This window comes from Schistocerca gregaria, chromosome 3 (assembly GCF_023897955.1).
Source record: "Schistocerca gregaria isolate iqSchGreg1 chromosome 3, iqSchGreg1.2, whole genome shotgun sequence".
Lineage (NCBI taxonomy): Eukaryota > Metazoa > Arthropoda > Insecta > Orthoptera > Acrididae > Schistocerca > Schistocerca gregaria.
The window spans coordinates 859,443,800-859,466,228 of record NC_064922.1 but is presented as its reverse complement, the minus strand read 5'-3'; the positions used below and the strand labels follow the sequence as shown (position 1 = coordinate 859,466,228).

The following is a 22,429-nucleotide window of genomic DNA, read 5'->3' as shown; positions in this document are numbered from 1 at the left end:
AACTGAAAAAACGTCATGTCTGTTGATACGATTCGCCACATAAAATAAATAACAATTTCGGATTGGAGTAGCCCTATCCTTTATAATAATCCATTATATCTCTTTCTTGATCGTGAATACCATTCTTCGGAAAGAGTTTATATATCTGTCCTCTGGAATGATACGTACTAACACCACACTACGTGTTTATATTAATGGTTTGTGAAAATATAGCCTTTTGGAGGAGTAAAATAACATGTAATCACCACAATAATGTTATGAAATGAAATTTTCACGATTGTTTTCAGTTTTTCTGGTTTTACTAATATCTGTTGAGAACGGGAATGTATAGACTTCCAATTAACAGAAGGCCTCAACAAGTGGAATGCCCGTCGCACGGCTGAGACCATCTGTGTTTTGTGTTTGCTGACGCAGACGCCGACGCCGGCAGGTAATTGCCGCAGGTAGACACAATCACTGGCTGAGCCCCGGAGATAGCGGCCTGTTTGCCGCGGGTAATTGTGTCAGCGGCGGGGCGCGGAGCGCAGCCAAACACCGAGGCGCAAGGCCACGCCCGCTGGCTGGCTGCGCGGCGGCTGTGCGGGCAGCCGGCCAGCCCCTGCTCAACCACCGTCTGGCGCATATCAGAAGCGACCAGGCGCGGCCCGTACACGAGGGATCCACTTGGAACCGACCAAGAGACAAGTTAAAATACACTACTGGCCATTAAAATTGCTACACCACGAAGATGACGTGCTACAGACGCGAAATTTACCCGACAGGAAGAAGATGCTGTGATATGCAAATCATTAGCTTTTCAGGGCATTCACACAAGGCTGGCGTCGGTGGCGACACCTACAACGTGATGACATGAGGAAAGATTCCAACCGATTTCTCATACACAAACAGCAGTTCACCGGCGTTGCCTGGTGAAACGTTGTTGTGATACCCCTCGTGTAAGAAGGAGAAATGCGTACCATTACGTTTCCGACTTTCATAAAGGTCGGATTGTAGCCTATAGCGATTGCGGTTTATCGTACCGAGACATTGCTGTTCGCGTTGGTCGATATCCAACGACTGGTAGCAGAATATGGAATCTGTGGGTTCAGGAGGGTAATACGGAACGCTCTGCTGGATCCCAGCAGCCTCGTATGACTAGAAGTCGAGATGATAGGCATCTTATCTGCATGGCTGTAACGGATCGTGCAGCCACGTCTCGATCCCTGAGTGAACAGATGGAGAAGTTTGCAAGACAACAACCATCTGCACGAACAGTTCGACGACGTTTGCAGCAGCATTGACTATAAGCTTGGAGCCCATGGCTGCGGTTACCCTTGACGCTGCATCACAGACAGGAGTGCCTGCGATGGTGTACTCAACTAAGACCCTGGGTGCACGAATGGCAAAACGTCATTTTTTCGGATGAATCCAGGTTCTGTTTACACCATCGTGATGGTCGCATTCGTGTTTGGCGACATCGCGGTGAACGCACATTGGAAGCGTGTATTCCTCATCGCCATACTAACGTATAACCCGGCGTGATGGTATGGGTGCCATTGGCTACACGTCTCGGTCACCTCTTGTTCGCATTGACGGCACTTTGAACAGTGGAAGTTACATTTCACATGTGTTACGACCCGTGGCTCTACCCTTCATTCGATTCATGCGTAACCCTACATTTCAGCAGGATTATGCACGGCCGCATGTTGCAGGTGCTGTACGGGCCTTACTGGATAAGGAAAATGTCCGACTGCTGCCTTGGCCAGCACATTCTCCAGATCTATAGCCAATTTAAAACGTCTGGCGAATGGTGGCCGAGCAACTGGCTCGTCACAGTACGGCAGTCACTACTCTTGATGAATTGTGGTACCGTTTGAAGCTGCATGGGCAGCTGTAGTTGTACACGCCATCCAAGCACTGTTTGACTCAATGCTCATGCGTATCAAGGCCGTTACTACGGCCAGAGTTGGTTGTTCTGGGTACTGATTTCTCAGGATGTCTGCACTCAAATTGCGTGAAAATGTAATCGCATGTCAGTTCTAGTGTAACATATTTGTCGAATGAAAACACGTTTTTCATCTGCATTTCTTCTTGGTGTAGCAATTTTAATGGCCAGTAGTGTATATTTTACAACATTGTATTACAGAATTTAAATCACCAAGACGCAGTTCGAATATTTTGCACACGGATTTACACAATAACCTTCAAAATTTCTAAAACTGTTGATAGAGATTGATTTTTTCCGGATAGGTAGTACTTAAGACTGCACCCTGAACTGCTTATTAACTCTATGGAGTAGATGTCTGGAGGCATGGCGCCTACGTAGTATAGCTCTTACAGTCTTTTAACAGTCTAAATATGTTGAGCCTGCGAGAGATGTACCGACTTCCAGATGATTTTCACGTTTCACTCGTTACAACGAAGGTGAATCGACAGAGTGGCTCCACCTTCAGCGTCGGACACCTTTTTGTCCATCTCTACCATATGTTTTGATGCGTCATTAATAGAAGTTTAATAATAATGTTTTGATAGTGTTTAAGATACTGTTTTGTTTCGGGCTCTGGCAGTTTTATCCAATGCTAGTAACGATGTGCTTCATTTACAAATGCGTCGTTAGAGAGCACTGAAATACAGTATCATTAGTGTCAAAAAATGGTTCAAATGGCTCTAAGCACTATGGGGCTTAACATCTGAACTCATCAGTCCCCTAGACATAGAATTACGTAAACCTAACTAAACTAACCTATCACACACATCCATGCCCGAGGCAGGATTCGAACCTGCGACCGTAGCAGCAGCGCGGTTCCGGACTGAAGGGCCCAGAACCGCTCCGCTACAGCGGCCGGCTCATTTGTATCACCGCCTATGTAAATTTCAGTAATGGTTTAATAACATAAGCCTGAGAAACGTGTCATACTTTAAGTCGTTAAGGCGTCTTTTCTCCAAAGGAGCGGCCTGTCGCTGACACATGGTATCAAGGATAAAATCCTTCCAGAGACACGTGGAGCGACGCATCGGCTGGAGCCTGTATAAGGAGCAAGAAATGAGAATGTCGTTTCGAAAACTGGGTATGAATAAATGCTATATTGTAAAAGTGTGAAAACTAGTTATACAAGTACTATTAAACGCCACATGTCTAGGAGTGTTAGGGCATATAAATTCACTGTCCAAGCATTTACCTCCAATTAACGCATGCTACTAGAAAAAAAATGGTTCAAATGGCTCTGAGCACTATGGGACTTAACATTTGAGGTCATCAGTCCCCTAGAACTTAGAACTACTTAGACCTAACTAACCTAAGGACGTCACACACATCCATACCCGAGGCAGGATTCGAACCTGCGACCGTAGCAGTCTCGCGGTTCCGGACTGCAGCGCCTAGAACCACACGGCCACCGCGGCCGGCTGTGTCCCGAGTTCAAAAATGGTTCAAATGGCTCTGAGCACTATGGGACTTAACATCTTAGGTCATCAGTCCCCTAGAACGTAGAACTAATTAAACCTAACTAACCTAAGGACGTCACACACATCCATACCCGAGGCAGGATTCGAACCTGCGACCGTAGCACTCTCGCGATTCCGGACTGCAGCGCCTAGAACCGCACGGCCACCGCGGCCGGCTGTCCCGAGTTCCCATCATCCCCCAAGGTGTGCTCAGCCAAGATTTCTTCGTGAATGTAGGTCAGTAACAACACTTCGAAAGCCACTTGCCGCTCCTATATGACAGCAGAAGCTCACAGTCATCCCAGGAAACTTTCAACGTCACGTGACAAACGTCAAATGACAAATAGTTTCAATCAGAGCTTAGTATACTTGCCTGCGTGGTGATTCTACCGCCGCTACAGTCTCTCTGTTGTAAACGGCTAATAGGGGCCCTGATGTTGGATAACCTTGTGCCATTTCGGCATTACAAAGTAAATTAACAATGTTTACTTTTTTTTAATCAAACTATTATTATGTTCATTTTAGGACATGAGACCTACTGTAATTCTGTGTGCTCGTGGAGAAAATCATTTTACTGGACAAGAAGGAACTTTCATGCATTTGTGCACTGACCAACTTTCATTATGAAACATGACAGGACACTCTTAGGAAGTAACGGGCCAACATGGTGAATGTAGACTGAAGCTTTCCCTGAAGCTGTTATGTAGTGGGCTCCAACTGTAGAGGAAAACAATGTGCAGTTGTCCTGCGAGGGCGCCCACCGGGAGTAAATAGGACACTCGGAGTCCACAAAGAGTGGCGCCTTTCCTTTCCTTTGTGATCGCATTGTTACTGCAACATTTCTCCCCTCATGTACCTATTTGTTTGGCTAGTTTTTACGTATAAGAGACGCGATCTCAGGCAGGGTCTAATACCAGTGCTAGCTAAGTACAGGACAGTAAACTAAGGGAAGAGTCGGTATTCAGTACAATTAATACAATTGAGTAGTTCATTTCTCTCTGCTAATGACTGACGCAGCATCTGAGTTACAGGTACCCACGTCTTACCAGTGGTCGGTGAGTGAGAGGGTACATCGCAACATGCTTCCTCTGCACACTCACCTGGGAGGCGTCCTTGAGGTCGATGTTCTGCTTGCTCTACACCCTCACCTGTCAGGCATCCATGACGTTGATGTTTTGCTTGCACTACACCTCACCTGGTAGATGTCCTTGATGTTGGTATTTTTCTTCTTCTGGACATGCACCTGGAAGGAATCCTTGATGTTGATGTTTTGCTTTCTCTACACCTCCATCTGGTAGATGTCCTTGATGTTGATGTTTTGCTTCCTCTGCACCCTCACCTGGCAGCTGTCTTTGATGTTGATGTTCTGCTTGCTCTACATGCTCACCTGGCAGGCATCTTTGATGTTGATGTTCTGCTTGCTCTACACCCTGACCTGGTAGGTGTCCTGGATGTTGATGTTTTGCTTCCTCTGCGCCCTCACCCACTAGGCGTTCTGGATGTTGATGTTGTGCTTGCTGCACATCCTCACGAGGTATGCGTCCTGGATGTTGATGTTCTGCTTGCTCTGCATCCTCATCTGGTAGGCGTCCTGGATGTTGATGTTCTGCTTGCTCCACTTCCTCACCTGGTAGGCGTCCTGGATGTTGATGTTCTGCTTGCTCTGCATCCTCACCTGGTAGGCATCCTGGATGTTGATGTTGTGCTTGCTCCACATTCTCACCTGGCAGGCGTCCTGGATGTTGATGTTCTGCTTGCTCCACATCCTCACCTGGTAGGCGTCCTGGATGTTGATGTTCTGCTTGCTCTACATGCTGACCTGGTAGGTGTCCTGGATGTTGATGTTTTGCTTCCTCTGCGCCCTCACCCACTAGGCGTCCTGGATGTTGATGTTCTGCTTGCTCCGCATCCTCATCAGGTAGGCGTCCTGGATGTTGATGTTCTGCTTGCTCCGCATCCTCACCTGGTAGGCGTCCTGGATGTTGATGTTCTGCTTGCTCCTCATCCTCACCTGGTAGGCGTCCTGGATGTTGATGTTCTGCTTGCTCCTCATCCTCACCTGGTAGGCGTCCTTGATGTTGATGACCTGCTTGCTCTGCGCCACGACGCCCGCTATGCCGACGCCGAAAGGGATGCGGATTTCCTCGGCGCTGGCGCGTCTCACTGCGTCCTCCAGTTCTACAATCACAGCGAAAACTAGGGTTAACGTTTTCTAAAACACTCTTATGAGACTATAAAGATAAGTCCGATGAACTGCATGGAGAGATCTACGTAATTTCATTTAAACTTGACGTCGCAAAAACGACGGAAAGCAAAAAAAGTGCACTTATGCATTTATTTACTGTAAATAACTTTAAATCTAACTAACTTATGTAAATTTTGTGATATGTAACTATTATTTCATAAATAATATTTACAAAAATTCAGCGGCAGTCAGCGTGTGGTTGACTGCGATCGATTGTAATACTTTCTTTAGTCTTTTTGAAAGTAAGCGAAGAGCGTTCCTGCTCGGATCTCTCGCTATTGTCTGTTAGCCATTATACGGAAAGGACACACTACAGTTCTTTTTGTATCTTTAATTAATGTTTCTTTTATGTAGACGAAGTTGATGTAAGCGTCATGTATTAGCTTTAGAACCACTTGCATTTAAATTAATGTAAATTAGTTAAGTCTCATGAGTTCTCATTTTAACATTTCTTCTGATATATTTATGATGCATGAAATGCTTTAATGCTTTATTGCAACGACCAATACGAGCTTAACGGATCGTGGCATGGAGACGCAATGGCCGAATACAATTAGTATTCTACCATCTATTCGTTTGAAACTTGCTACAGCGTCCCTGGATTAATTGCCGATCATCATTAAGCGTTTTGCAAACTTAAATGATCGGACCACAGTCTCTAAGCTGTGATTTAGTTTGGCCTGTAAATAACAGACGCTGGCCCTGCAAAACTGATGGTGGTATTTTTAAAGTTTATAGCATTTTTCTAGGAGTCAATTTGGCCATTAACGAAGATGCATCCACCATCAACAATGGCCGTCTGCTCCAGTTAATTTTAACAGTTTTCTTTACAGTGATTAATTTTAACTAGGGTTAACGTTTTCTAAAACACTCTTATGAGACTATAAAGATAAGTCCGATGAACTGCATGGAGAGATCTACGTAATTTCATTTAAACTTGACGTCGCAAAAACGACGGAAAGCAAAAAAAGTGCACTTATGCATTTATTTACTGTAAATAACTTTAAATCTAACTAACTTATGTAAATTTTGTGATATGTAACTATTATTTCATAAATAATATTTACAAAAATTCAGCGGCAGTCAGCGTGTGGTTGACTGCGATCGATTGTAATACTTTCTTTAGTCTTTTTGAAAGTAAGCGAAGAGCGTTCCTGCTCGGATCTCTCGCTATTGTCTGTTAGCCATTATACGGAAAGGACACACTACAGTTCTTTTTGTATCTTTAATTAATGTTTCTTTTATGTAGACGAAGTTGATGTAAGCGTCATGTATTAGCTTTAGAACCACTTGCATTTAAATTAATGTAAATTAGTTAAGTCTCATGAGTTCTCATTTTAACATTTCTTCTGATATATTTATGATGCATGAAATGCTTTAATGCTTTATTGCAACGACCAATACGAGCTTAACGGATCGTGGCATGGAGACGCAATGGCCGAATACAATTAGTATTCTACCATCTATTCGTTTGAAACTTGCTACAGCGTCCCTGGATTAATTGCCGATCATCATTAAGCGTTTTGCAAACTTAAATGATCGGACCACAGTCTCTAAGCTGTGATTTAGTTTGGCCTGTAAATAACAGACGCTGGCCCTGCAAAACTGATGGTGGTATTTTTAAAGTTTATAGCATTTTTCTAGGAGTCAATTTGGCCATTAACGAAGATGCATCCACCATCAACAATGGCCGTCTGCTCCAGTTAATTTTAACAGTTTTCTTTACAGTGATTAATTTTAATTTATCATTAAAGTCAAATTATCACTCACTTTAGTCTGCGTAGGCAGACCCGTCAGGTACTGTTGATATCTCCATCAAATCAAAGCTCAGATGAAAGGATTGTCCAGAAAGTTATGTCAAGACAAGTGTCATAACGATCAGTTGGTGGTAGATAAGAGATACAAATTCTAGTGTGCTTCCTCAACTGCCACAGTAAAACATTATTTAGAAAAAAGTCTGGAAATAATTTTTACTTTTCTGATGTATACCCGTCATCACTTATGTCCATTATGAATGTAAAGCAGCGAGTCTAAAAACTAAGAACGAAAAACTTTGAGTCAGAAGAAAGAAGAGAATGGGAGTGTCAGAAAGAAACTTGCGGAAAACGTGAAGAAGTTAGAGAAAAGAACGATAGGGAGGGAGGGAGGGAGAGAGAGAGAGAGAGAGAGAGAGAGAGAGAGAGGGATACAATGACGGAAAGAAAAAAGGCAGAAAGAAAGTAACAGGAAGAAAGAGCGAGAGAGAGAATGTAACCCACCCACGTCACGTTAGACCACATCAGTCTTGTCTCACGTCTTGGAGAGTAGCACAGAATTTCCAGGTTCAGCCTAACTTAGATTTATCTGGCTACATGTCCAGTCCACCACCGTTCCATTTGCAATACATTCATAATCGCGTCTCCCTCTCAACTCTTTTGTCTGGATCATTTGTTTGTTTTCCTCTGTCTCCGATTAATTCTTGACATGTCTCTATCCATTGAAACATCCTCGCTTTTCGAATGGTTCTCATGCTGAAATATGTTTCACTTCCATATGCCAAAACTAGTAATACAAGCCGACTGTAAATTTTCCATTTTGGAGACAGGGGAAGCTACACTTACAAAGCCCTACCTAGTTCACTAAAAGTACTGGACACCAGTCTGAACCTGTTGGTAATTTCTTTTGTTGTCCTTGTCATTAAAACTCTTCCAATGCCTTAACACAAAAACTCATCAATTGATTCTGTAACTTTATTATTCAGTTCTGCGATAGCAGGTGTCATTTCGGACAGTTTCCAAATATTACTGATAGTACGCCCTTGTCAGAGACACTTATAAGAAAAGTTTCAGGATACATATTATTAACTATCGATGCATTTCTCGATTAACATGTTTCTCGAAACTCCCCCCCCCCCCCCCCCTCCCGACCATAAATCATGGACCGTGCTGTTGGTGCGAAGACTTGCGTGCCTAGCGATACAGATAACCATAGTGTAGGTGCAACCACAATGGAAGGGTATCTGTTCAGAGACCAGACAAACGTGTGGTTCCTGAAGAGGGGCAGCAGCCTTTTCAGTAGTTGCAGGGGCAATAGTCTCTATGACTGAGTGCTCTTTCCTTGTAACACTAGCCAAAACGGCCTTGCTGTGCTGGTACTGCGAACTGCTGAAAGCAAGGGGAAACAACAGCCGTAATTTTTCCCGAGGGCATGCAGCTTTACTGTACAGTTAAATGATGATAGCGTCCTCTTGGATAAAATACTCCGAAGGTAAAATAGTCCCCCATTCGGATCTCCAAGGGACTACTCAGGAGGATGTCGTTATCAGGAGAAACTAAACTGGCATTCTGCGGATCGGAGCATGGAATGTCAGATCCCTTATTTGATCAGGTAGGTTAGAAAATTTAAAAAGGGAAATGGATAGCTTAAAGTTAGATGTAGTGGCTAAGAGACACCGAAATCAGTTTTAAAAACAAATTGAAATCATTTTCTTTGGGCGTTTTGTAATGTGACTGTCACCTGTTGCTGAGCGACATTTGGTTATTTTTCTTATAATTTCTTGGCTGTTTCTGAGGAATGTGCAAGGCTTACCATGGAGGAAGGGTTCGAAACTATCTTGTTAAAAAACGAGTGGTGTTTGCCTCGTCGTCTGCCTTGACAACAGAAGATCAGTTACAGAGGCTCTGAAGAAGGGAAATGGTGCACCATGGTATTGCAGTTCGCGGAAGCAGGTGCGGTGAGCGTCTAACCCACGCTTTGGCGGTGGATGCGGCTCTCTCCATTGAGGGCAGTTGCTGTTAAGCCACTGCAAGTCTCGAGAGCATAACTGTACGTGAAGAATTCACCTCCCAGTATGCAGATCTTGCCCGTTCCTGTCGCCGTGAGAAAATTCGTTGCCTTTCCCAACAAATTTTGTTATTCAGTCATCTGAGTCTTGCCCACCACCGCGCTTAGACTCATAGGTCTCGAGCAGCCGATACCAGTCTCTTGCTTGTTAGGACGCATATTCTGTAAGTCAGGAATAGGTTCCCCTGTGTTCTTGTAAATGAGGCAAAATTCTCCCAAGCCACTGTGTCCTCCCCTCCATGTACAGTTGTTCAAGTAGTTGGGAGTGAGGTTAGCGGAGAATAATTTCAGTCGTTTGTGGTCGGGAAGCCATCTGGGTCATTTTTGGTTCTGAAGCAGTCGGTGGCAGGCATTTGCTGTCCTCATCTCGGCTATCTGTATCCGTTGATTACTGCCGCATTCTAGCGCACGTTTGTTGTGTTTTGAATAAGTCTCACATTTTACATTCGTGGTGTAAGCTTTCAGAGCTGCTCAAAGTTTGCGGTATTTGCTAAGCACCTTGAGTTGGCTGATTAATTGTGTTATTTCGTTGGTATTGGACTCGTTACATTTGCTTTTGCAAGTTGCACAGGTTAGGGAAACTTGTAGCGTTTCCGAAACAGTCTTCCGAGTACATGAGATATCTCTCCATAGTCATAGTGGGAGATTCAGTACTAAATCAAGCTTACAGAGAGCTTTGTGTTTCGGTACTTTGTGATGATTGTATTGGAGCAATTTCTCAGTCAACATTATGAGACGTTATGTTCATTTAGTTGGAGAGTTATTTTCTGTCACTTTAGTGTGTTACACGCCGAGATTTTGGAGTAAATAAATCGTTTATTAAATTTAGACTTGATTTGAATCTCAAAACCAAAATATTTTCCGATGGATAATCCTGGTTAGGCGACCCTCTAAAGACAAATACAACCCCTGAATTCCTAATTTGTTTGTTTCACTGCAACGGTGTTGCTTTACAGTGCGGGGGCCAACCGTTTTGTATTAATATTAAATATGAGAGTACTTTGATTTGTGACTTACGAGCTTCGCACTGAGCTCGTATGGTGTGCTAACAATAGGTTACACAGAGAAGAAAGTGCAGATAGACAGCACAGGTAAAGTTCATGCCTACCCTGCTAGACTTAACAAAACGGAAAAAGTAGAAGTTTCTCCTACTTCACAAATAAATTTATGAATAGGACCAGTTGTTAAATTTAAGTATCATACATTTATGTTAATGTAAGAGCAGTCATATAAATGGTAAGTTTCTAGCTAAGCACTGTCTAAAACAAAACGAGATTTCAAGTCTCAGTTACACGGTTTGCGTTTCTGCTATCAGGTTATGCGATATAGTTACAGATAAGTACATAAGCTGGCCCTGCAATGAAATTTACAGTTAGAGCTTGAAGTATTTGGCCACCAATAAAAGGTCACTGTTTTGGATTAAATTTAGCTGTTCATTCGAAACATTAATGAAGTCAACATTCATTAAGGGATAAATATATTGAAGAACATTATTTCGTATACTCAGTTCTGTGAGCAGACGTTTGGAGTGTATCCTTGAATGTACATAATAAATACTCCGTATTAGACGCTGTTGGACTTGAATCACTTCAGCTTGTCTAGATGTCTTATCCCAAACTGTTATACTGTATGGCATTTAGCAGTGAATTAAAATTAACCAAAGTACACCAGTTCCTTTTTTTTTTTTTTTTTTTTTTTACATCACCTGTCACTGACAGCGGTGGCATTGCGAAAGCACCTTAAGAAATGTAGAAGGAATTACGAGAAGAAAGATGAACTTACAAGGTTAGCTCAACTAGAAGAGCCGTACAGACAGTTCTGGGGGCCCAGCATACGACTTTGTTTTCAAATGCAATCAACACGGCGTGTACTGCATCAAAAGGTAAAAGAATTCAACTTCTTTCCCTTTTGTGCGTGTTGAGAAATGCATTAGATATGGCTTGTATCGTCAGTGACAGGATATCTTAGAAAGTGGAGGAAAACTATGAAAATGTTCAGTTGACTTACTATTGCAACGTCAAGAAGTCGTTCGTTTCTTATACTGCAGGTTATAATCCACAAAAACGTAGCTTTTCAGTGAAATTATTGCAGACGAATTGCAGACATGGCAATTAGTATGCCAGTTATTTTTTGACAACTCATTTCTGAGTGAATAATTTATGTTATTACGTTGTAGTGGAAAGAATGAAACAATTATGGATATAATTGTAAAGGGGGAAATGTCATCAGCTGGTGCGTTATTAAGAGTGGAGAATTGGAACTGAAGGCCACCACACTCGTCCGGTTAAAATTTTCCGTCACGTCGCAGCTATTATTCATTTACACTGCCGTCCAGCTTAATTCGACGCGCAACTGCGCTAATCCCATTTGCCTCCACTGGGAGACCGACTTTTTTTGTTGCCATCAGGTGAGATACATAACTAGGCGACAATGTAATTTTCGATTACACTGATGAGCGTTATTAAATAACTTGCCGTGCGTTTAAGGGAGGAATTAAATAACCTGCGAAGCGGAACGGTGTCCCGATATTCAGACGAAAAACCGACGGCGAATAATTTCGCACGGCCGACGCAGCGAAATGTGACGCGCTGCTCGGTGATGAATATTCCGAAGCCGGCAGCGACAAATCAGCGATCGCTATGCGAGCTGCAGCCACCGCCGAATCATTGTCAACACAGGCTGCAGGTTGTATCGCCTATGGCGGGCGCCAGCCTGCTACCGTTGCAAATCACGCGTCTGTTTACAAAGTTATCGCACGAATACGATGCTAGCGATCAAATCGGCGAGGTGGTAGTTAGCTCGGGCGTCATTGCCGAATCCGGGACACTGCGTCACATTTCCATGTACCAGGGGCCCTATTCTGTATCGTTCATACCGATCGGGGTAGTAGGTTTGTCTCGGTAGTGACGTCATATTCTGTTGTTTACCGAAATATTCTATTCAGTAAGCTTCTGAGACCTGTTTCCGAACGGTTCTCTCACCGATTTTACTACAATTCTACCGAGAGGTTTTGGATTTCGGTGTGGCCCTGTCGATCGGTAAGCTATGGTTCATGTAAACCTATAAATTGTTATTTTAAACATATTAGCGGTTTTAGCTTTGGATTTAGTGAATATGTTACTAAAGAATCACTAGAGGACGCATCCAGTTGGAAAGTGAGCTCATAATAGACTATTTTCCTTTGTTAGAAATATGGTTAGATTAGGTTGTTACTTTGAATGATTACTTAAAAACAAAGTTTTCGGTCAATATTCTCTCAAAATACGTGTTATTTTTCTGCAAATAAGAGTTTAAAGATCATTAATTATCAAGACATCGGCTGTACTTACGTACATTACATGAGTGTGTACTGACGTCACTGGTGACTTTGTGTACTTTTTCACACAAATGGTTTAGTTACTAACTATCAAAACGTGTTTATAACTTTCGAGTAACAAAGGGAAGCAGTCATGTGAAGCTTGATATTGGAAACCTTCCAAACTATCACGCATTTATGACCTGCCGGCCGGTGTGGCCGTGCGGTTCTAGGCACTTCAGTCTGGAACCGCGTAACCGCTACGGTCGCAGGTTCGAATCCTGCCTCGGGCATGGATGTGTGTGCTCTCCTTAGGTTAGTTAGGTTTAATTAGTTCTAAAGTTCTAGCCGACTGATGACCTCAGAAGTTAAGTCACATAGTGCTGAGAGCCATTTGAACCATTAATGACCTACACAACACCGTTTGGCAACGAAGTCAGCCTACGTGCCTCTACGTTATAGTAGAAGAACTGAGGGATGGGTTTCAGATATTTATCGGGGCCAAGTGGTTAGCGCGCGGGACTGCGATATGAAAGGACGTGGGTTGGCGCATGGGTGGATTTAAAAACTTTTTTTTCCCTCTTCATAATGCAACACGTTCTGAGACATTGTTATTCGTGTACGTTAAGATTTTTCTGCAATATTATTGCATATAAGAGCGCACTTCCTCAGTAATGATTTTTGTGTGTGTTAAAAAAACTAAATATGAAATTGCTGGAGATGAAATTGCTGTGAGTGAAACAACCGACAGTGACTTCCTCTAACCAAAGTTTCAATGATACTACTCTTACCAATATTAGTATCACCATAAAGATACAGTTGTCCTTTACGTACCTCCTTGTTTTCAAAACTCTCATTATACCAGTCAACAACTTTCTTGGCCCAGCCAGTAAATGTAATATGGCAGCGAGTCAAGGGAATTGGCTTATTTAACTTCTCACGAAAGCTGTGCAAGAATAATTGAATACATTTAATCTTGCCACTGTTTGAAGCAATAAAAGGATCAGTATAATCAATCACAGATGATTGTACTTTTCCTTGTCAGTAATGATTCACCATTTTTTCCGAATATGTAGTGATTTCTGAGTATGCGGTTAGACAGGAATCTAAGAGCACAACTTAAATTACTGGGAATGTAACTAGCAGCAGTGATCTTCATAATCTTGATTGTCACAAGTCTTTATCTGCGATCGAATCCTCAACAACAGTAGACCGAGATGAAAGATCTCCGCCGTAATATTTTTAGATTGTAGCACCATATACGAAACAGTTTCATTCATGAGATGCATGTTATAAACTTCGACGAACTACAGGAGCTCTCGAAAATGCGTTTTTAAAATTTTGTTTTTAAGACGCAAATCATTGATGTATCATATAGGGAAGTGGGCTACAGAATGAGGTTATAACTAGCTCTCTAAGAGCTAGTTATAACCTCATTCTTTATATCTTCTTATTATTTGAAGCTCTCAGAATCAATTTTTCGGGTGTTTTTATAGGTGTATTAGCACAATGAGGTACTACACACTATTCCTAACTCATTTTCCGGAACGTAAAATCCAAAACACGATGTCAGTATGAATGAGAATAAGATGACATAATGCGGCATTTACGACAGCCTGTAGAACACCGTCAAATACGCTGTCGTTATTATGCATGCATGGAAAAATGCGGTCAGGGACACTGCAAAAATTTCTGTGCATTTCAGCTGAGAATCATGGAGATGGATATACTGCGCCTCATACAATTAAGGAGGAGGCAAGAGCGATGAAGGCCGGCACGTCAGCTCGATGGAATGTGGCGTCATGCGTTATGGAAACGTAAACGCAATTTTCGGTGCTTCGAAGAATAGCGCACCTTTGTCGTCTGATAGCCGCTTTGTGTTAGTGGCGCTGTGTGCGCTGCAGTGCGCATGCGCGGATCTGCGGCCGCTTGCTTTTAATTGGCTTGCGCGATGCGAACCGACAACAGCGCTTCGGTTCCCTAGACCCGAACGGTATCGCTACGAAATGCATACTGAATAATGCAGGGACTCTAATTCGAGTACTAGACCGTTCGGTGCTCTTGAGTACCGAAACGATCGGTGCAATGGCGGTAAGATACAGAATAGGCACCCAGGTGTAGAAGTATAAAACCGGAATTTCCCTATAGATGTTGCTAGCCGACAGTGTAGGGCCCGTGAGACCGCGTCTCCAGCGCCATCTGCTCCCTTAACGGCTGATGACGAATATTGACACACAGTAACCCAAGTTGCTCACATCGGTATCTGCTTCAAATCCGTAAATTGATCGAGTTCTGTGACTATGAACTACGAATTGCGGACAGCAATGGTTTTCTGTTATCATTTGAAGAAAACTGCTGCAGAATCGCATCGAAGACTTGTCGAAGCTTTCGGTGAACATGCTCTTGGGAAAACGCAGTATTTCGAGTGCTTCAAAAAGTTTAAAACTGGCGATTTTGACGTGAGATACGACGCGCACGGGAAACCACTGAAAAAGATCGAAGACAACGAATTGCAGGCCTTATTGGATGAAGATGATAGTCAAACTCAATAGGTACTCGCGGATCAATTGTATGCGACGCAGAAACCCGTTTCTCTTCGGTTGAAAGTTGTAGGAAAGGTGCAAAAAGTGGGAAAATGTGTTCTGCATGAACTAAATGAAAGATGACAAGCAAATCGAAAAACCACTTGTGAAAAGCTGTCGCCAGATACAACATAAAATCGTTTGTACATCGAATAGTGACAGGTGACGAAAAATGGATATACTTTCTGAATCCTAAGTATTGTAGATCATGGGGGAATCCAGGCAAATCATCGACATCTACTGCAAGACCAAATCGCTTTGGCAAGAAGAAAATTATCTGTGTTTGGTGGGATCAGAAGGGTGCAATCTATTATGAGCGGGTAAAACCTAGTGAAACAGTTAACAATTATCGCTACCAACTGCAAATGATCGATTTAAATCGAGAATTACGTGAAAAACGACCAGAATATGGAATAAGGCAACACAAAGTCATATTGCTCCATGATAACGCGCCATCACACACAGTAAAACGGGCCAGGGAAATGATCGAGGCGTTCAATTGGAAAATACTAGGGCATGCGTCTTATTCTCCAGTCTTGGCTCACCGAACGAGGTGGTGCAGTGGTTAGGACACTGGACTTTTGCCTTCGGGAGGACGACGGTTCAATCCCGCATCCTGACATCCTGATTTAGGGTTCTCGTCATTTCTCTAAATCGCTCCAGGCAAATGCCGGGATGGTTCCTTTGAAAGGGTACGGCCGACTTCCTTCCCCGTCCTTTCCTGATCCGATGAGACCGATGATCTCGCTGTTTGGTCTCTTCCCCCAAACAACCCAACACAGACTTGGCTTCATCGAATTATCGTCTGTTTGCAGTACTGGGACACGTCGCTCGCGTCGCTGAACAACGCTTCAATTCGTACGAAATGGTACAAATAATAGCTCGCTGGCTTGCTTCAAAAGAGGAACCCTTTTTTTTTTGGGGGGGGGGGGGGAGGGGCGTAGCATTCATAGCTTGCCGGAGAGGTGGGAAAAATGTATAAATAGCAACGGAGATTATTTTGAATACAATATTGTTTATCTGTTTCAAACAACAGACGTGTAATTATTGCAGCCAAATTCCGGTTACATACTTATACACCTGGTACGTGTGAACTCCACAAGCCTCCGTACTTCGCGTAGCTGAGGGTAGATATGGTAGTCTATCCTTTTTCACACGCCATTTTTATCATTTTGTGCTAGGAACAATGAGTATGAGAAGTAATCTGTGGGGTTGTGTTTTATTTCAATTCTGACTTTTTCTGTACGATCAACAGCTTTTGTGTCATGAACACTCATTGCCTTGCTTGAAATCCATACTGCAAATTTGGCTGTGGGCTAAGGCGAATTTTCTGGTCTCTCCGAGCTTAGAAAATGTGGGATGAACCGTTGGAATGCACAGGACAATAGCATGAGTGGTGAGTGTCCTAGAACAAGGAGCTAAATGGTGGCAGAGGACACCAGTCCTCCATGCCTTGGTGTACCTGACTTGGAGAGCTTAAGTGGAAAGATATTTCCTTCCGAATTCTTGGGCGTGTGTTTCCTTTGGTTGCTGTTAAGTTAGAGGTAAAAGTATCCAGATCTTTGAAGAGAGTCTGTTCGTTAAAACGGGCTAATAAGGAAGCCATAGAGCTCGCTTTTGATGCGAGCTGATGACGACGTCGCGTTGCACCTAGAAGCGAGCGCTGTGATTGGTTGGAAGATGCGCCAGCCTGTGTGTAAAAAAAATGGTTCAAATCGGTCTGAGCACTATAGGACACAACTGCTGTGGTCATCAGTCCCCTAGAACTTAGAACTACTTAAACCTAACTAACCTAAGGACATCACACACATCCATGCCCGAGGCACGATTCGAACCTGCGACCGTAGCAGTCGCACGGTTCCGGACTGCGCGCCTAGAACCGCGTGACCACCGCGGCCGGCGCCTCTCTGTACTCTCGCAGGTATAGAGGAGGGAACGAGGCAGTTGAAGGTCGGGACGAACTGCAGTCTGGACGCATTTGGGATGCTGTTGGACGGTACGGACTCCTTCTGCAGCTGTGCCACGAGGCAATTTTGGTGAGACGCAGTGCAATATTTGCTGGAGCAGCGTTAGTTAGTTCGTGATCAGAGCTGCTTAGCAGTCCCAGTTCTTCGTACCAAATTCTTTCCATATAGCGAACTCTTCGTCACGTCTGTCTTAGGCTAAATTCTCGACACCATTCTGATTAAGGTTGAATTGTGTGCTCGTTCTCTTGTTTCGATGACAGTAATTGGAATCCATATTTTCTCTCGCCCTGCTCTTTCCCCGTGCAAATCAGTTAACGAAGTTTTAAGTTTGTCAGATACATAGCACTGTGTGGCATCATCGTTTATTTTGAGACGTGCATATACACTCCTGGAAATTGAAATAAGAACACCGTGAATTCATTGTCCCAGGAAGGGGAAACTTTATTGACACATTCCTGGGGTCAGATACATCACATGATCACACTGACAGAACCACAGGCACATAGACACAGGCAACAGAGCATGCACAATGTCGGCACTAGTACAGTGTATATCCACCTTTCGCAGCAATGTAGGCTGCTATTCCCCCATGGATACGATCGTAGAGAAGCTGGATGTAATCCTGTGGAACGGCTTGCCATGCCATTTCCACCTGGCGACTCACTTGCACCAGCGTTCGTGCTGGACGTGCAGACCGCGTGAGACGACGCTTCATCCAGTCCCAAACATGCTCAATGGGGGACAGATCCGGAGATCTTGCTGGCCAGGGTAGTTGACTTACACCTTCTAGAGCACGTTGGGTGGCACGGGATACATGCGGACGTGCATTGTCCTGTTGGAACAGCAAGTTCTCTTGCCGGTCTAGGAATGGTAGAACGATGGGTTCGATGACGGTTTGGATGTACCGTGCACTATTCAGTGTCCCCTCGACGATCACCAGAGGTGTACGGCCAGTGTAGGAGATCGCTCCCCACACCATGATGCCGGGCGTTGGCCCTGTGTGCCTCGGTCGTATGCAGTCCTGATTGTGGCGCTCACCTGCACGGCGCCAAACACGCATACGACCATCATTGGCACCAAGGCAGAAGCGACTCTAATCGCTGAAGACGACACGTCTCCATTCGTCCCTCCATTCACGCCTGTCGCGACACCACTGGAGGCGGGCTGAACGATGTTGGGGCGTGAGCGGAGGACGGCCTAACGGTGTGCGGGACCGTAGCCCAGCTTCATGGAGACATTTGCGAATGGTCCTCGCCGATACCCCAGGAGCAACAGTGTCCCTAATTTGCTGGGAAGTGGCGGTGCGGTCCCCTACGGCACTGCGTATGATCCTACGGTCTTGGCGTGCATCCGTGCGTCGCTGCGGTCCGGTCACAGGTCGATGGGCACGTGCACCTTCCGCCGACCACTGGCGACAACATCGATGTACTGTGGAGACCTCACGCCCCACGTGTTGAGCGATTCGGCGGTACGTCCACCCGGCCTCCCGCATGCCCACTATACGCCCTCGCTCAAAGTCCGTCAACTGCACATACGGTTCACGTCCACGCTGTCGCGGCATGCTACCAGTGTTAAAGACTGCGATGGAGCTCCGTATGCCACGGCAAACTGGCTGACACTGACGGCGGCGGTGCACAAATGCTGCGCAGCTAGCGCCATTCGACGGCCAACACCGCGGTTCCTGGTGTGTCCGCTGTGCCGTGCGTGTGATCATTGCTTGTACAGCCCTCTCGCAGTGTCGGGAGCAAGTATGGTGGGTCTGACACACCGGTGTCAATGTGTTCTTTTTTCCATTTCCAGGAGTGTAGGTTCTGAAGATAGCGCAGTGAAACACCGAAACTGGTTGTCATTCAAATAAAATAAAATAGCATTTTAGTTACAGGTCTGCTTAAGAACTTCATTGAGATTGATAAGAACTTTTTTAGTCTGGCTTTACAATGTAATAATAAAAATGGTAAAATTGTTATTGCTTTTTAAAAAAATGTGTAAAGATTGAAGTGCGTCTTATAGACCTGAGTCGAAACAAGGCCTCGGGAGTGGACATTATTCCATTAGAACTACTGACGGCCTTGAGAGAGCCATTCCTGACAAAACTCTACCATCTGGTGAGCAAGATGTATGAGACAGGCGAAATACCCTCAGACTTCAAGAAGAATATAATAATTCCAATCCCAAAGAAAGCAGGTGTTCACAGATGTGAAAATTACCAAACTATCAGTTTAATAAGTCACAGCTGAAAAATACTAACACGAATTCTTTACAGACGAATGGTAAAACTAGTAGAAGCCGACCTCGGGGAAGATCAGTTTGGCTTCCGTAGAAATGTTGGAACACGTGAGGCAATACTGACTCTACAACTTATCTTAGAAGAAAGATTAAGGAAAGGCAAACCTACGTTTCTAGCATTTGTAGACTTAGGGAAAGCTTTTGACAATGTTGACTGGAATACTCTCTTTCAAATTTTAAAGGTGGCAGGGGTAAAATACAGGGAGCGAAAGGCTATTTACAATTGGTACAGAAACCAGATGGCAGTTATAAGAGTCGAAGGGCATGAAAGGGAAGCAGTGGTTGGGAAGGGAGTGAGACAGGGTTGTAGCCTCTCCCTGATGTCATTCAATCTGTATATTGAGCAAGCAGTGAAGGAAACAAAAGAAAAATTTGGAGTAGGTATTAAAATCCAGGGAGAAGAAATAAAAACTTTGAGGTTCGCCGATGACATTGTAATTCTGTCAGAGACCGCAAAGGACTTGGAAGAGCAGTTGAACGGAATGGAGATTGTCTTGAGAGGAGGATATAACATGAACATCAACAAAAGCAAAACGAGGATAATGGAATGTAGTCGAATTAAGTCAGGTGGTGCTCAGGGAATTAGATTAGGGAATGAGACAAAGTAGTAAAGGAGTTTTGCTGTTTGGGGTGCAAGATAACTGATGGTGGTCGAAGTAGAGAGGATATAAAATGTAGACTGGCAATGGCAAGGAAAGAGTTTCTGAAGAAGAGAAATTTGTTAACATCGAGTATAGATTTAAGTGTCAGGAAGTCGTTTCTGAAAGTATTTGTATGGAGTGTAGCCATGTATGGAAGTGAAACATGGACGATAAATAGTCTGGACATGAAAAGAATAGAAGCTTTCGAAATGTGGTGCTACAGAAGAATGCTGAAGATTAGATGGGTAGATCACATAACCAAAGAGCAGGTACTGAATAGAATTGAGGAGAAGAGGAGTTTGTGGCACAACTTGACAAGAAGAAGGGACCGGTTGGCAGGACATGTTCTGAGGCATCAAGGGATCACAAATTTAGCATTGGAGGGCAGCATGGAGGGTAAAAATCGTAGAGGAAGACCAAGAGATGAATACACTAAGCAGATTCAGAAGGATGTAGGTTGCAGAGGTACTGGGAGATGAAGAAGCTTGCACAGGATAGAGTAGCATGGTGAGCTGCATCAAACCAGTCTCAGGAGTGAAGACCACGACAACAACAACAACAACTTATAGTGTCTTATAACAACAGCGGAGACCTGAAGTACGTGCAGTATGTATACACTCAGCAGGCTGCAGAAGAGGTGCCTCACCGGTAGGAGCGCTTCTGCCGCGCATCCGCAGAGCGCACTGCCAGGCCGGGCTGGCTATAGTACTGTACCCACCCGTATCTACGGTGACGTCGAACAGCTTGGCCACCAGGTAGCGCGCGTCGCGCGGCCCGCGCGCCAGGAAGAGGCTGCCGCGGTCGGCGTGCGTCAGCAGGCCCACGTTCACCAGGATCTTGTGGCACAGCACGTCGATGTCCAGCTCGTTGGCGACGTCGCGGATCAGCTCCATGAAGAGCTCGCTCTCGTCCAGCAGGCCCAGCTGCTGGCGCCTCGGGCCCATCGCCACAGGCCTGCGGGCAGCACAGTGCAGCACAGTACAGTACAGTATAATGTAATTAAGTTATACAAAACTGCAAACCAGTCACTTTTTTCAGTAATTATTTTCTTACTTTATGAACCGGTTTCGACCCTTTTCAGGTTCATCTTCAGATAGTTGCAGGAAGTTGCATGATTACTGCTAGCATAATGCTGGGTGCTGGCTCTAGGACAAAAAGATGGAACACACTGTAATATATCGCCATGACTATAGCTTATCTGTCAATATATATGCAAATTTAGTTTTTTACTTACTGCAATAGTATAGCCGGCTTTTTTCGGTTAGTGTCCATCTGTCTGCCTCTATTTTGATTTCCAGTTGCTGTATCACTACACATACTTCCACACAAACTATATTAATCACACTCTGACAGCGAGACTTTTTCAGCATCCAGCATGCGCTTTACAAATGATGCTTGTAACAAAGATCTTGACAGAAAGATATAGCATAGGCCTACTTTGCACAGAGATGCAATTTGCTCTTAAGGTCGATATCAGAACAAATATGTTAATCAGAAAAGTATTTGCTCTTATATGACCTTCATACATATAAAGAAGAACAAATTACATCTCTGTGCAAAGTAGGCCTATGCCATATCTTTCTGTCAAGGTCTTTGTTACAAACAGCCGCGCGGGATTAGCCGAGTGGTCTCAGGCGCTGCAGTCATGGACTGTGCGTCTGATCCCGGCGGAAGTTCTTCCTTGGGCATGAGTGTGTGTGTTTGTCATTAGGATACTTTAGGTTAAGTAGTGTGTAAGCTTAGGGACTGATGACCTTAGCAGTTAAGTCCCATAAAATTTCACACCCATTTGAACATTTTTTTTGTTAAAGCAACAGTTGTAAAGCCCATGGTGGATGCTGAAAAAGTCTCGCTGTCAGAGTGTGATTAATGTAGTTTGTGTGGAAGTGTGTGTAGTGATACAACTGGAAATCAAAATGGAGGCAGACAGATGGACACTAACCGAAAAAAGGCGACTATACTATCGCAGTAAGTAAAAAACAATTTACATCCATATCGATAGATGAGCTATAGTCATGGCGATACATTAAAGTGTGTTCCATCTTTTTGTCATAGAGCCAGCACCAAGCATTACGCTAGCAATAATGATGCAACTTCATGAAACTATCTGAAGATGAAGGCTCGAAACCCGGTTCATGAAACAGAACGGAATTATTCAAAAACTGACT

General features: G+C 44.1%; 1 protein-coding gene across 1 annotated transcript in view; it reads right to left on the bottom strand.

Annotated features, from left to right (window-relative positions):
- Positions 1 to 22,429, bottom strand: part of LOC126355632 (cGMP-specific 3',5'-cyclic phosphodiesterase) — a gene marked incomplete at its 3' end in the record, with an annotated part of 1,336,169 nt that overhangs the window by 420,965 nt on the left and 892,775 nt on the right. Inside the window, exons 6-7 of the mRNA XM_050005998.1 lie at positions 20,980 to 21,215; positions 5,483 to 5,601 (exon numbers count right to left, since the gene is read on the bottom strand). Of these exons, the coding sequence (XP_049861955.1) occupies positions 5,483 to 5,601; positions 20,980 to 21,215 (355 nt within the window). The remainder of the gene's footprint in view (positions 1 to 5,482; positions 5,602 to 20,979; positions 21,216 to 22,429) is intronic.